At 39.6% G+C, this 14,961-nt stretch overlaps 1 protein-coding gene across 1 annotated transcript in view; it reads right to left on the reverse strand.

Annotated features, from left to right (window-relative positions):
* The window catches only part of LOC119911863 (multiple PDZ domain protein-like), a 50,799-nt gene that overhangs the window by 13,887 nt on the left and 21,951 nt on the right, over nt 1-14,961 (reverse strand). Inside the window, 14 exon segments of the mRNA XM_038730837.1 lie at nt 80-276; nt 1,252-1,292; nt 1,294-1,430; nt 2,119-2,190; nt 2,495-2,560; nt 3,666-3,758; nt 6,693-6,803; nt 6,920-7,097; nt 7,313-7,393; nt 8,173-8,280; nt 9,896-9,937; nt 10,953-11,151; nt 11,980-12,091; nt 12,501-12,818. Of these exon segments, the coding sequence (XP_038586765.1) occupies nt 80-276; nt 1,252-1,292; nt 1,294-1,430; nt 2,119-2,190; nt 2,495-2,560; nt 3,666-3,758; nt 6,693-6,803; nt 6,920-7,097; nt 7,313-7,393; nt 8,173-8,280; nt 9,896-9,937; nt 10,953-11,151; nt 11,980-12,091; nt 12,501-12,818 (1,755 nt within the window).

A 14,961-nucleotide genomic window follows, 5' to 3' on the forward strand; every position in this document is an offset into this window, starting at 1 on the left:
TATAATATGTTTTAATTCTAGATTATATAAGGAGTCAAATATCCTGCCAACTTTGAGAACCGCAATCTGTGCACGTTACCTCCAGCAGCTCGTCCCCCACTACCATGCGCCCGTCCCTGCCGGCCGCCCCGTTGGGGTCTATTCCCACCACGAACACACTCATGCGAGAGCGGTCCCTGTTCCCGGCCAAGCTGAGGCCCAGGCCTGTCTTGCCTTTCTCCAGCTCAATCATGTGTAGAACACCTGGGAGGCTGCCATAGCGCTGGATTATTTTCTCTGAGAGAGAGACAGGGGCGAATCACGGCAGACAGATGTAAACTGACAATACTGATGAATAGCGCCAGATACGTCTTTGAGCCTGGGCCTCTCTATCAGTTCACGTCGTGTTGCTCAAAGAAGGAGGCGGGTGTTTGGATTCGTTAAGATGCACAGGCACGGAAAGTAAATGGTGAAAGTTTTAAATGTCAGACTGCTGGATTTTTTTTCTGTTTTCGTCTCACCTTCTATCTCTTTGACTCAATCTTGTCTCTACTGATATCCCTCCCCTTCTCCCTCCTGCACCTCCCCCTCCCCTTCTTTCTCTCTCCACCTCTCCTGTCTCTGGTGTGTTAGATAGCCACTGTTCAGAGCAATGGGCTCCTGTTGTTCTGGGCTCCCTGCCACTGTTGAACCATCAGTCCTGTACTAATCTCCACAACTCACCTCGCCGGGCCCAGCCTCATCAATCTTATCCCCGCAGGATGGGCGCACACATACACACACACACACACACACACACACACACACTCGCCACAGTCCCAGGTGTTTGGAGGCTGGAAGTCTGTCCTTTATGCTGGTTGTCTGAGTTGAATGTGACCCGGTGAGTTCATCCTACATTTGACATTACAGCGTCTGCAGGATGCATAGCTTAATTGGGACATTGAGTCCTTCAGGCTTTGCTGAGGTATGACCACCTCATGCATGTGAATCAGTGTTTTTTTATTGCCGAATCTGGATGGATTTATGAGCAGGTGAGACAAACATTAAACTTGGGAGACCTCTAGTGGCAATGAGAGATAATGCATTTTACAGTGTAAAGGAATATAATGTGTCTCCGTTAATTGTTTCAAGTTATGTGAAACTTCCAGAGGTATATAATGCAAGTATCATTCACACAAACAGCTTTTTCACTTTATGCTTAAATAAACCAATGACACAAATATAACAAAACAGAACATATAATTGCACCCTTAGAAACAAAAGTGAACTCACTCCAGCTGCATCCAAACTCATCCTCCTCCTCCTCCTCCTCTCCTCTCCTCCTCTGCCTCAGCAGGTCTGCCAGGAATCTCTGTCAGCGTGTCTGTATCAGTCTCTCCCACATGGGGCACCACTGGCAGGAGGAGGACAGCGCTGGTGGGAGATGCCTTCGCAGCCTCACGCTTCGCCGGCTGTCAAGCCACAGATGGAGTTTGAAAATAGTTTATTAGTGAAAGTTAAAGAGAACAGGAGAAGGTTTTATCTTTGCATTTAATTTTGAATCAACTTGATGTAAAGTTTATAAAGAGTTGAAGCCACACGGGAGCTGTTGATGTAAACAACAGAAGCCTTGGTTTACATTACCGGCTTCATCTGTTTGTTTATGTTAGTTTTAGGCTGAGAAATAAATATAGATGCAAGAGGCTCAAATCAGAACTAGGTCAATCAACTACATCAAATAATAATAAAATGATGCTTGCAGTTACATTAATTAATTATTACTGATGTAATTACTTCATGAAATCATGAAATTACTACTTAAATCGAATATTCATATGTATACTTACCTGAAAACCAACAGCAACAAATCACACTTTACTGATTGTTCTTTTTAAATACAAAACCTGTCTACAAACATGATAACAAGCCAAAAATCTAAAATTTGCCTTTGTCAAATATTAAACTGGGTACTGATTCTGTTGGGTTTTTTAAAAATGAAAGCAACAAACAAAATGACAAAACATGTTCTGATTTCACACAAATGCACAAAGGATGTCGAACAGATGGAGGAGATGTTAGGACATGTACAAGTGTGCACATTAAAGACATCTGCACAGGCACACACAGAAAAGGGAAAGCGCAACACAGAGACCCACAAACCTTAAACGGGGTAGGAGTGAAAGGGTTAGTTGGGGAGAGGTGGAGGAAAAGTCTACTGTGACTGTCACCCCCCTACAGAGAGGAGACAAAGGGCAACAACTTTAGAAAACAACACATTTCTGACAGATACTTACATCAGTAAGTGTTGTGTCAACATATCTCGAGTTCATGGGGAAAAGCTGTACACATTCACTCTAAAATGTGCCAATGCTTTTACTGAATTTGATTTGAAACATTCTTAATATTTCAAACCTTGTTCCTCTTGCAGTGAGCAACACTTCCCCAAAGTTGACTGTGAAACAACAACAAATGCCAAACACTAGATACATATATATATATATATAGTTGTCAGTGAAGGGTAATTGGAAACACCAACCTTGTCCTTGTTGTCCCTTTTCACAGCTTCTGCTCTCTCCGCACTGGAGTCTGTTATTGATGTCTGCTTCATGAAAGACAGACATGAAGGTAAATCACTCACAAATAGAGAACAAATTCGCAATATTCACTTCAGTGTCACCAGAAAGTGAAAGATACTGTATCCTATTGCTGAGTAATGCAGAGACAGAAATCCCATAAATATGAATACATTCATACAAAGTGTTCAGAATGACTAAACCAGTCTCATGTACCATATGCTGTATCATGAAAGACCATCTGTCTATAAATGTTACTCATGAAAAAAAATCCACTTTTCTTAAATACATTTAAAAAAAACATTCACTTTTTGTCTTTAGCTAACTTGGAGCTTGAAAAAAACTAAGGCACACACACAAACAGAGGCGCAACCTTGCCAAAACACTGATGTGTTGAGTGAAACAGCTTATCCAGCACCACATGTCCATCCAAGCTTGACCATTTATCCCCAGTGATTGAGCTTTAAAGGTTTCGCCAAAAAGTCTGGCATTTTCAAAAAAGATATTGCAGTTTATAGTTCTTCAAATAATAGCATTTGTGTTGAGTGCCGACTGTCGCATCAAGTTGTCTTCTTTACACTGGCAGTGAGACACTTGGGACAATGTTTGAGGGATAATTGGGAAAAATTGGACCTTCGAAGCTGGAAGAAAAATAAAATGCACTTATGGTAAAAGCCTCTACTGTGGTTTTACTTCTTGTTTGGTGCAACAGAGGGGCGCGGCAAAGCACAGGAGGAGAGATATAAATAAGGCAACATATGCAAACAGATGACAGAAAAGTATAGATTCAAATAAGGCATAAACACATACTATATGTGGGTGTACACATGCAAGCACACACACACATTCAGAAGCTTAGGATAATAATGGTCATCTCTGACAGCAGGGGTTTACTGTAAAGAAATTTAGTATTTGGAACAATTAACACACATTGTTATGCAACTCATGGCTATCTTGACACTGCATAAAAAAGCCCTAATAATGGGAAACTACATGCAGACTTTTATTGTTTAACCAAGACTCCACACAAACACATGCAGGATATCTTTCATTGTTTTCTTGGCAAGTCAAAAGGAGTACGGGTCGAGTGAAAGACACAGGCAGGCAGACACAGACATGGGGTAGCGTTCTAACCTGAGGGAGGGCAGGTGCTAAGAAGGTTTGATTAGTGCAGCGAAGGCTCGACCCGTGGTGGCTATTTAGCTGCAGAAAGGGCAGGGGCGGCTTCTAAAAGCAACACACATGACCAACAAGCAGAGAACATGACGAATATTTAATATGATGGCAGAGCCTTTCTGACAAAACTGAATTGGAGGCCATCCGGGAGAAAAATACAAGGGGATGTGTGGAGGACAGAAGCACCTCAGGTTTTATTTAAATGAGTAACCATTAAAGCGAGCGGCTTCCTTGAGGACAGCTGTTTCCTCCACATCAAAAAATAAATAAATAAAAAATCTGAGCAAAGCTTCTTTTCTCTGAAAGACTTTAACAAAATGTTTCAAAGATTCCTCCAGGCTACCTTGAGATTATTCACTGCTTACACGAGGATTTGAAACTTAAAGGGAAACAGCAAGGATATGCTATTATACACTCTAGGTGGCCCCCAGTGGCTGCATTTAAAAATGGCATCACTGACCTGCCTACAGCACTTGGAAATATCATCCAGTCAAAATAATATTTTCAAACTCCATTGTTATGAATTTTAGTGGAGCTGCAACTCAATATCAGTGTCTTTATAGTAAATTTGAAAGTTGCCTTCTTCCTAAATTTGTACCTGTTTCACTTTGTTGGGTAGAAGCTGTCTGGAGGGTATTTTGACAGCTGCGTAGCCACACAGGTAAAAATGATTTCCATATCTGCTTTTCTATTGTTTATTTGTTCCTTTATAAGATATAGCAATGACATTTCAATAACTCCCTTGGTTAAAGTGCATTAATAATCAAATCTGGATGTATTAAATGTCAGCATTACACACCTTCAGCACAGAGGGTTTCTAAAATACTCACTACTGCCAGTGACAAAATTGATTTTACCATCGTCTGGCCCTTTTGATTAAAAACATCATTGTGGGTCTTGTCATTGTTACGCTTAGATTCAGTGAAATGACAATAGAAAAGGATGCCTTGATATTAAAATGAACTGTCAGATGTTCCTTTTCTCCCAGAAGGAATCTCCAATTCTAGTTTGTCTTTATTTCCGTCAATAGACACATTATGCGTATATATATATCAAAGTCAAAGATGCAGTTAAAAAGAAAGACTCAGCTAACAGTGTGAGAGACGGTAAGAAAGAGGAGACAGGGGAGATAATGCAACAAAGATTAACTGTGATGGATAGCTGATGCAATAGAAATGAGAGAGACAAAAAGAGAAAGACGGATTACCTGACATGTGCGATGTGGCATGCATGTGAAAGCAGTGGTGTGTTGCTCTACAGCAGGTGATGGAGCCGAGTTATATATTGACTCAGGCTGAGAAAGCAGTGCGGAGGAACAGAGATGCAGGTTTGAGGCAACTCGTAATGTAGTAACTGCAGTTAAAAGTAAAGTATTAACACTCTGGGGACATAAGGTATTAACCTCTTTAAAGGAATATTTTGACATATTGGGAAATATGCTTATTTGCTTTCTTGCTGCAAATTAGATGAGATTCCATTCTTACTTCTGTATGCTAAATAAGATGCCACAGCATAGTTAACTTAACACAGCATAAAGGCTGAAAACAGGGGAAAGAGTTAGCCTGTCTCTGTCCAAACGTAACAAAACCGGCTGGGTTGACGTGTAAATAAGTGATGCAGATTTTACTTCATTCTGACAGAGCCAGGCTAGCTCTTTACCCCGATTTCCAGTCTATGCGCTAACCGTCTCCTGGCTGTAACGTTAGCTTCATATTTAGCTAGCATACTGAGAAGAATGGTATCTTCTCATCCAACTTTCAGCAAAATGTGAATAGACCCAAGGTCCTCACTTCAATTTATTGAAAGTATTATTTTGTACTGAAGATTGTTACTTTGTTGGATGTTCATCTGGCCAACGTGTATTTAAACCTGCTATAACTGATTTTTTTTAGCCACTTCGGACAATGGAAACAAGCTATAAACAACACTGACATATTGAGTTGATATGACAAACTTATTAGCAAACAGTTTTTGGTTTTTTTTTACACATCCAGCAGATATGTAGCAACATTAGCATTAATTATTAGCATTAATTTGTTTGTTTCAACTGGCAAATGTCCAATATTCCCTCTTCTTTTAGCTCTGGTACTGGTCTTCACCAACTGAAAGTAATATCTGGCCACTAAGTTAAGCTAATAGCTGCTAAATAACTGCTGTTTGGTGCTGAGCATAATTAGCAAACAGTGGATTTTTAGGGCTTCTTGGCTCAAAAAAATGGCTGCCTGCTATGGCTAAAAACAATGTTATGAGAGTAAAGAGTGTGAACTTAAACAATTGTGAGCCAGAGAGCCGAAAGCTGAAAGATGCTATGAACCTCTGTAGAACTATGGGGAACTGCGTAGTTGAGTCATTATGAATTATGCATGAGTTCAGCGTTCACCTGTTTGTTATAAATAAATATTGATTATAGCCACTTTAAACATATTTTTTAGAGTTACCACAGATGAGTATGATTCTTTCCCCTCTTCATGTCCTTCCTCTGCGTGTGCTACATTACATTATGAGTTGCTCCAAGGCACCAGTAAACACAATGTTACGGAAAGCATGTGGGAATATCTCGTAGATAACAATGCATGAAAAGTGATTGACTATAAGAGATCTGACACTGGAGCCAAGCCAGTTGTAGCCCCAGCAGGAAACTACTTAGTCATGCTTTCAAAGCCTGAGGGCATGTTCAAACAACAAACGATGTTGTTAATACTGTGATTTTCAATGAGTGTCGCACTTAGAGGTTAAAACTTGCTATATTTAATATGCCACGCAGGGTTTGTTGTTGCAAAATTTCAAAATGACTTTCTTTCAACATTCAAAAGCAAACCTGATGCTACCACGGGTGGAATATTGTTTTGAAAGTGCCCTAAATGGCCCCTGCTGATAGACTAAACTTTCACATGAGGTTAAAAAAAAGCTACAGTGAGGAAATTTTGACCTTCAGATGATGAGGTGTTTACTAGCAATTGGTCTGACACTATTAAACAGACTTACCCTGGGCCTGTGGATAATACTCTGGACCAAGAAGGGGACAGGGTTGCCTGCCCTGCGTATGGCCTCAACTGCCTCCTCGTGACTAGCATCTCTTAGGTCAACTCCATCGACCTGACAAAGAGATATCAGGGAAAATAGTCTGTCAGTCACCCAAAATCTCAAGCTCCCACTCTCTTCAGGTTTTTTGTACTCTGTTAGTTTCAAAACAAGTCTTCATGTTCCTTTACCTCTACGATCCTGTCTCCAGTCTTCAGGGTCCCGTTCTGTCCAGCAGGACTGTCCTCCAGGATGTGCTTGATAAAAATGCCCCTCATCACCTCTCCATTGCTCAGCCGGCTGCCCATCCCTCGGCCCCCGACGATACTGATACCAAGAGACTTGCCTGGCTCTCGGAAGAGCTCCACTCTGAGGAAGGTACCAATACATGCTAGATTTTAACATTTAACACTTGAAAGCTGTGACTTTGGTACTGATTTGATACTGTAAGTCTAGTGTAACTTTTATTGTATGCTGGACAAAAATCTACTATTTTTGTGTGTCAGTGCTTCAAGCTTGTGCTTGTAAACCATATCGGTCATGGACAAAATTAAATTAGAAGCATAGATACACTGTGTACTCACTTCCTGGGTTGGTTCCAGTTGCTGTAAGAGGCGCTCTCCTCTCCCTCTCCATCTTCCCGTTCAGGGAGGTTAGGAATGTCTCTAAATAGACAATAGTGGAAGGAAAGAAATTGATGAGTTCTAACAAAAAATAAACGATAAGTTTTGTTAAGCTGGGCATACACTGCACGTTTCTAGAAATCTTGTTGCTTTATACCAACTCTAAATCGTCTGCAACATGAAGCCAAAGCTCACAATGTAGGCACTCACACTGTATCATGACGACGACCGACCACAAATTCTTACACGTGTGAAATTCATCCGACCGTCTGACGGCCGTTTGGGAGCAGGCAATCCTTCCTCGCTTCCCCCTGTACACTGCACGGCAAACAACGCCTGATGAAGTGATAATTCGGCCCGACTCTAAAGTGAGTCGTGTGGCTCGAAAATCGGGTGAGAAACTGGTTCAAATCGTACAGTTTAAGCCCAGCTTTAGATAACATGACTCAAAGGTACCCTGTTGAGTTTTAGTAGCAATGTTTTTTTTTTTACGAGTTATAAGGTACAATTTTATGAGTTGGACCCTGTTTCGTTTGTTTTATGCTATTCTACTGATCTGCATTAGGTGACAGTAACACAAAGATGCGTAGCAATGCCATAAGAAAGGCAAGGAATAAGATGACTGCTAGTTTGCAGTGTTTTTTGAGGAAGGAACATTTCACACATTTGTTAGACGTCAGGGATACACACAATGTGTTTTTGGCGAGAAACACTGAATGTAAACACAACATGGTTTGTTTAAAAGGAATCTCAGCAGGGCACCTTTAAAGTTCACATATTCATAAGTGTAATTACACGACAAAGGAGTGTTGAGTACATACTTTAGAGCTGGAAGTGGGACTGGAGCTGTTTCGGAGAAGACATCATCTTTAGCCTGCTCTAGGCTGGCCTTGTACTCTTCCAGATACTCTGCTGGAACATACGTAATGCTGAACACACACACACACACACAGACAAAGACACACACAAGCAAAGACACACGCACACAAATACGTCAAACATTTCTGAGCAAACAATTTGGCATGCCCCATTTATAGAAACCCACCCTAGTGGCAATTATGCCCCTGTTTAGTATGAACTCAGATGGTAATTTACCATAAACAGAAAAGAACCAATATTTTAGTGCACTACAACTATCACCTTTTTTATTAAACAAAATAGTGTCTTTTAAATCTTCTTATTTTTCTCAATTCTAGCTAATTTACCTGCAGGCACAAGACTCCCTTTCACCAGCCCAAGGTGAGATGCAATGTATTTTATATAGGGCCTTGTCATCTGACTGTTCAAAACAGGTGTTTATCTTTATAAATGCCAAAGCAAATCAAGTCTCCTATCACCTAATGTGTGCTGAACCTGTGACAAATTTGAAGGGTGTACCCATCATTAATTCATGAGCAAGCTAGCTGACAAAATCTGACACCCACTTAAAGTCCCATTTCCAAACAATTCAGAGTGAAGTTGTTTCTGAAGGGCACAATAACACATTTGAGTGAAGCTGACAAGATCCTCAACAGATGGGTTAATTTGGTTTTTAAACAGGATGGCATGTGGACGGGGAGAAAAAATGAATTCCAGTGAAACAATGAAATGGATGAGTGAGTTCATTAAGAACATCACACCATGCCGAGTGAGAGACAAGGCAGAGCTTAAATAGCAGTGAATAACAGAAAGACAGTGAGTTGTAAAGGAAAACAAAGAACATCCAGGTGATAACTGAACATGTTAGTCATAAAAATAAAAGAGAAGAAGTTATGCAGCAAGTTAAGTACAAGTAAGTGATGCAGTCAGTCAAGATTTATCCAGATATTATTTCGACTGTGTCTTGGTTAATACAGAGTGTAGTGTCACAGCAGGACCAAAATGTTATTAAACATATCTGATGATGATATAAAGAACAGCGTCTTCACCAATTAAATTCCAAAACATTTTACCATAATATTTTGTTTTCACCATTGTTTTGACACTCTTCTAAATTAATCTGACTTTTTAATTTTGTTTATAAATCATAGACTTTAAAAAATAAGTGGACATAGCCTCCGGATTGGAAAAGTGCGTTAAACCTGCATACCTTTTAATGGTATGGTATACTGGTTGCAAAATATATATGTATAGCAACCTATGACAAAATGACCCTACTTCTCACTTGATTTATTACGTCAGTAAAGACTTTCTTAATGCGTTTATGGTCTTAATCGCTAGTCATGATGTATATTTAGTAAATTATGGTTCCATTTAGAATAAAATAGACGATAAAGCATGGCGACTTGTCCATTGTCCCCAGCTCCACCCTCTCATCCAAATATGGTCACTTCTGGCTCCAAAAAACCCCCCCAAAAATTGAAGGGCTCAAAACGATAGCACACAAACCAGTGAATGACATCACACTGGCTACGTCCACTTCTTTTATACAGTCTATGGTCTGGATAAAGCTCTGAAAAAGACTGCAATGAAGCCCCAACAGCAGACGGAGAGAATGAGAGAAAGGAAACCAAGATGGCAGCTTCTTGCCAAATCACCAACGGCGTGGAAGTTAGTCATACTCACACATAAAATGGGCACAGATCGTCCTCGGGTGCGCAAGTAGATCTAGAATATGAAGAGTTGGCTTTTATGCACCAATGCGAACAAACTGCCGAGTGGAGTTCAGAAAGCAGAACTTCCAATTTTCTTGTGAGGTAATTCCCTCAAAAGGATGCTAGAAATGGGAACTCCTTTAATGCAACGTATAACTTTTGCAGGAATAACTAAGTCCAACATTTGTTTGCATTCCCTGCATTATATTGGGTTTAGAGAATATTCAAAGCTTTAGTCAAGCTACAGCTTAAAAAAAAAACAAAAAACACCCAGTTTACTGAAAAAATATGTGCATTATTAAGTACTAAATATTGAATGCTTGAAAATAAATATTTAATGAACACATTGAACATCAGTGTGTATTGTCTCTAAGGCTTGCATTTAAGCAATCCAGTTGTAACTGAAGTTGGACCTTGAGGTACACCCCTGTGTAGTGCAGAGGTATACTGAGGAAAGACTGCATATCTCACCACCATTCATTTTTCAATAGCAAAGACCAGTTTCACAACACCTTGGTATCAACACCCCAGTGCCATTCCAGTATCAACTGAATGATGTATGAATTACATAATTGAAAACTCAGAAACAAACTACGAATGCTTCATAAGATATTTCTCAAATTTGTAATCGCTAATACAAAGCGGTATGTACTAATGGACAATGACACCGTATTCTCGGAAAGGTGTTAAACATCAACATCTTAGTAATTTCCTTATTTAAATCACAATATTTTCAGTTTGGTTCTATACTACTATTCATTTAGGCAAAGTTCTGGTACAGCTGTAAGGAAACATTAGTCAGATACATTTTAGAGGTTAATATGTTTTACCTAGCAAGGTATTGGGGGAAAGACCATTTTGGTATTGGTGTGAAAAGTGTGTCACATTGGTATTCATATGATACCGGCCTGTTCAAGGCATTTGTGGCAGAATCATCTAATTCCTTTGCAGAGTTTCAATCATGTGAGTAAATGTGTACAAACGCGTGCACTTCCCTCGGCTAATACTGTCTAATTATAGTCTCTTACCCCAGGTCCGGTCCGATGAGAGAGTGTCTCCTCAGCATGGCACGAGCCTGAGCATTGGTCAGGTTGGCTGTGGGCTCTCCGTTGATGGCCAGGATGAGATCACCAACACCCAGACGGCCATCACGGCTTATGGACCCACCGTGGATAATACTGCGGATCAGCATTCCCAAACCATCTTTCATGGCGCTCACTGTCATCCCTTTGAGGAGGATTATTAGAAACTGTTATACACTAAGTTTGGATTTAAATCTGAATTAATAACAAACAGTTTAGACCTCTGACAATCACAGATGACTGAACTCATCAAGTAAAGATCAAAACCACAATGCCACAAAGAAACAATTTTCACTAACTCTATTATGATTAAAAGGTAACCTTATTGTTTCACTGATACATTCCACATAAAACAAATCTGATTCAGTGTGGTAGTTTCAGTTCTGAAACAAGAATATCCTCATATCCCAGAAAATGATCCTACAAACTGTCACAGTATTCACACATTTGGTTTTCAATTAATTCACAATGGAGTAAATTCAGAGTGTTGCATAATACATCTATTTATATATCTGAAACTCCCTTATAGCACAGTGAACTCTTTTGCAAAGATCATAAATCAGTTTGAGTAGATTTTGGTTTTGAATTAGATTTGGTTGATTGGAAATACAAAACCCAAACATATTTAGTAGAAATTGTGATTCACGCAGGAAATAGAACCCTTCAAAGAGTGCTAAAAAGCAAAATCAGGTACTGAGGATTATAAACACTGCCTTCATAACACCTATTTGTTTTAGAAGTTAAAATTTAGTATTCTCTGAGTCAGTAGCTGTCCCATGGCGGGTTTTGAAATGCAAATACCCTGTTAAGCAATGAAATTACCCTTTCAGACTGGAAAACAGCCAAAAATATTTTCTATTATTTTGCTTCAAATTTGGCATTCATAAAACAAGCCACAAAAGCCTTCTGTGAAGGCTGAGAAAATAAATAAAAAAACAAACAAATAAAAGAATGTGAAGAAATTAACACAAACCAAGGCTGGAGTTGCCCTTGACAACTGTGATAGTCCTTTCAAAATTGCTCCCTGAGGTCAGTACTTCCTTGTCACTGTCTTCTGCTGATTCTCTCACACCAGGCTGCTCGTCCTTGAGGGTGATAATTCAACACAGTTATTCATGAAAGTAAATGAAAATATAAGGCTGGATGCCAAACAAAGCAGGGGTCTCTGGGGAAAAGGTGGGTGCAGCTAATGTGCTGTGAAAATGAATTCAAAACAAATAAGCTTGGAACTTTGTTCATCTAATATTTGAAAAGAGTCTCACGTCTGACTGGAGAGAGGTCAGATGTTACCTTAAGAAATTACATTTAAAAGAAGATTGAGTGTTGTGATTCTTTTGTGGTTGTTATAATGCACCTTGAAATACGGTTTCTGTGATGTTCACAAATGTTCATTTATCAGTTTAATAGAATACTTATTGCACATATTATTTTTTCAAGATTTACAAATTTATCATATGTCAAATCTATGGTTTGTAGTTAGACAGATTATTTTACCTTCATCAAAAACTTGATATCTCCAAAAGACATGGGCGGCTCCTTCTGATAGTGAAGAGGCTCCACAGGTTTGTCTGGGACATCAGATCTGGTCCCTATGTCAGCAAACGGGGTATATGACTTTGAGCACTCCACTGGTTCTGCATTGGTCGAGTGCTGTGCCAGGTACTGATCAGAACTGCTTAGTATGCCGTCAAAAGCCAGGCCGGGACCTCTCAAACTCGTAGGAGTGAAAGGGGCAGACTTCTCTGGAGAGAACGCTTGAGTGTTGTCTGTAAAGCAGGGATGCTCGTCCAACAAGTCCAGGCGAGCTGTCAGCTAGGGTAAAACAAAGCAGAGCAGCTGAATGAACGTTCCACTCCGTTAGCTAGACAATCGCCCAACAGGGGGCATTCATCTTGTTCAGTCGCCACCCTGCCCTCCTTGTGATGAGAGAGATAAAAAAAGCCATCAGTGGCCAATAGAGGACAGCAGGAATTACTGGTGATCTTGAGCTTGCCATGCACAAAATGTAGTTTTATCATAACACCATTTAGGACTTTATTAGAACCAGACTGAATGGTGATGAATCTCGGTAAGCACTTCCCTTTGGCAGCCAGAACAGAAGTATAAATCCGTAGAGAAAAGTTAAAATATGCAAATACGAAATACAAGTGGGGCTCAATAAGCAGACCTGAGAAAAGAGGTTTTATTTTAATAAGGCCGTGCTATAAATATAGAGTGAACTGGGCTGTGACATCTTGTATTCTCAGGTATCTATACCAAGGAGGGCATGATAAGAAAAGTACCTACACTATAATTATGAAAAGACATTTACAGGCAACAGTGAAAAGTTAGGAATCATTGTTATAAAGCATAGTGTCTATCTAGAGTATACGATGTGTGTATATTCACAGTATTAAAAAGTGTACATAACATCAAGTAGTAATTGTTAAGGCATGCAGAGATTATTGGGAGGGAGGGGGTTGAGAGAAATAAAAGGGCAGAATTTCCTAAAACACTCCTTTACCATCTGTAGAAATTAATCAAATCATTATCATAAAAAAACAATTCAAGCACCAAACTTTTACTGTCATGCTCCAGGCTTACCCATATAATGCTTAAATGCCATGAAATAAACTTGAAAATGTATCTATTTCATTGCAAGAAATTACATTATTGGTCTGGTTTGGTCTGTTAAATTTATCTAATCATTATGTTATTTTAAAAGGGCACAGTCTTCCTTTGTTTAGAGATAAGACTTGAGTGCTTTCAAAAAGATCTCCGAGTTATGTTCCTATGGTGTTGAACAGTATGACCAATGCATGTGCAAATGAATGACTCTCTTCAAAGCTAGACACCGGACCAGCAGGCAGCACAAATGTAATCTATCTATGCGATCAAGAGCTGCCACTGCTTCATTGGCAGAGGCGGACTTTGTGGACTCGCTGTGCTTATTTGATCTTTAACAAGCAGCCGACCTTTACATTAGTGGTCTACCGATATGGGCTTTTCAATGGCCAACGCGATACTTAAAGAGCAGGGAGGCTGTCGGCCGATATATAATGCCGATATCAAAACAAAGAGAGTCGTGCATAATTCTATTACTCCATGCAGAGTACAATCTAATATACATGTTATCCTAGCCAGTAACGTGTTGTTTTAGACGGATTTTTTTATTAATTAATGAAAGAAAAAAAATACACTGGGTTATGCTGTAGATTTCAGAACATGATTGGTGTTTAAGGGATAGTGAGGTCCAGTTTGTCAGAGGTGACGTCATTCAACTGCATTATTCTCTACAGTATAACGATATAATTTTAACGCTAGCCAGTAATGGTTTTAGATTTGGTGTCATTTAGGATGATTTATCAGCATCCCGAATGCAGGGTATCGGCCGACGCTTATTATCTCAAAGTGCCGGATATCGGCCTGATTAATCTGTCGTCTATCACTACTTTACATTGTTGTTCTGTAAACAGGTGTGGGCCAGAAAAAACCCCAAAAACATCCGTATTCCTCAGCAAGTCTGAAAAGCGGGTCCACCATTTACTGTCTGTAAAGTAGATTTACCAACAGGGAAAAAATGGCTCACTATCACATGAAGTCTGAGCTGTCTGATATCATACAAACATTTGAAATTTGTGCTGTGAAATCGCCCGTTATGATAAAATACCCCAATTTGTCCTGGCCTATATCTGTCCCTCTAGACTGCTCTATTATCATACAAATTTCTTAAGAATGCCCTACAAATAACATCAGCAGTGACCTTTTGGGAAACCTTGAGGCACAGAGATACCCTTAGTAAAACAGCTTGTGTGCCCCTTGCTCTTCTTTCTTTATTTTCCTTATAATTTAATATCCATTTGAGGAGCTGCTGTTCTTGGGCACCCAGAGCAACAAAAGCAAACATGTCTCATGACATTTTGGCTCTCGATAACAAAAAAACGCCCAAAGAATAATGACTACATGCTGTATAGCT

Source organism: Micropterus salmoides, unplaced genomic scaffold (assembly GCF_014851395.1).
Source record: "Micropterus salmoides isolate LMB-PRFRI ecotype aquatic unplaced genomic scaffold, ASM1485139v1 Ms_hic_scaffold_2, whole genome shotgun sequence".
In the NCBI taxonomy this organism is placed as follows: domain Eukaryota; kingdom Metazoa; phylum Chordata; class Actinopteri; order Centrarchiformes; family Centrarchidae; genus Micropterus; species Micropterus salmoides.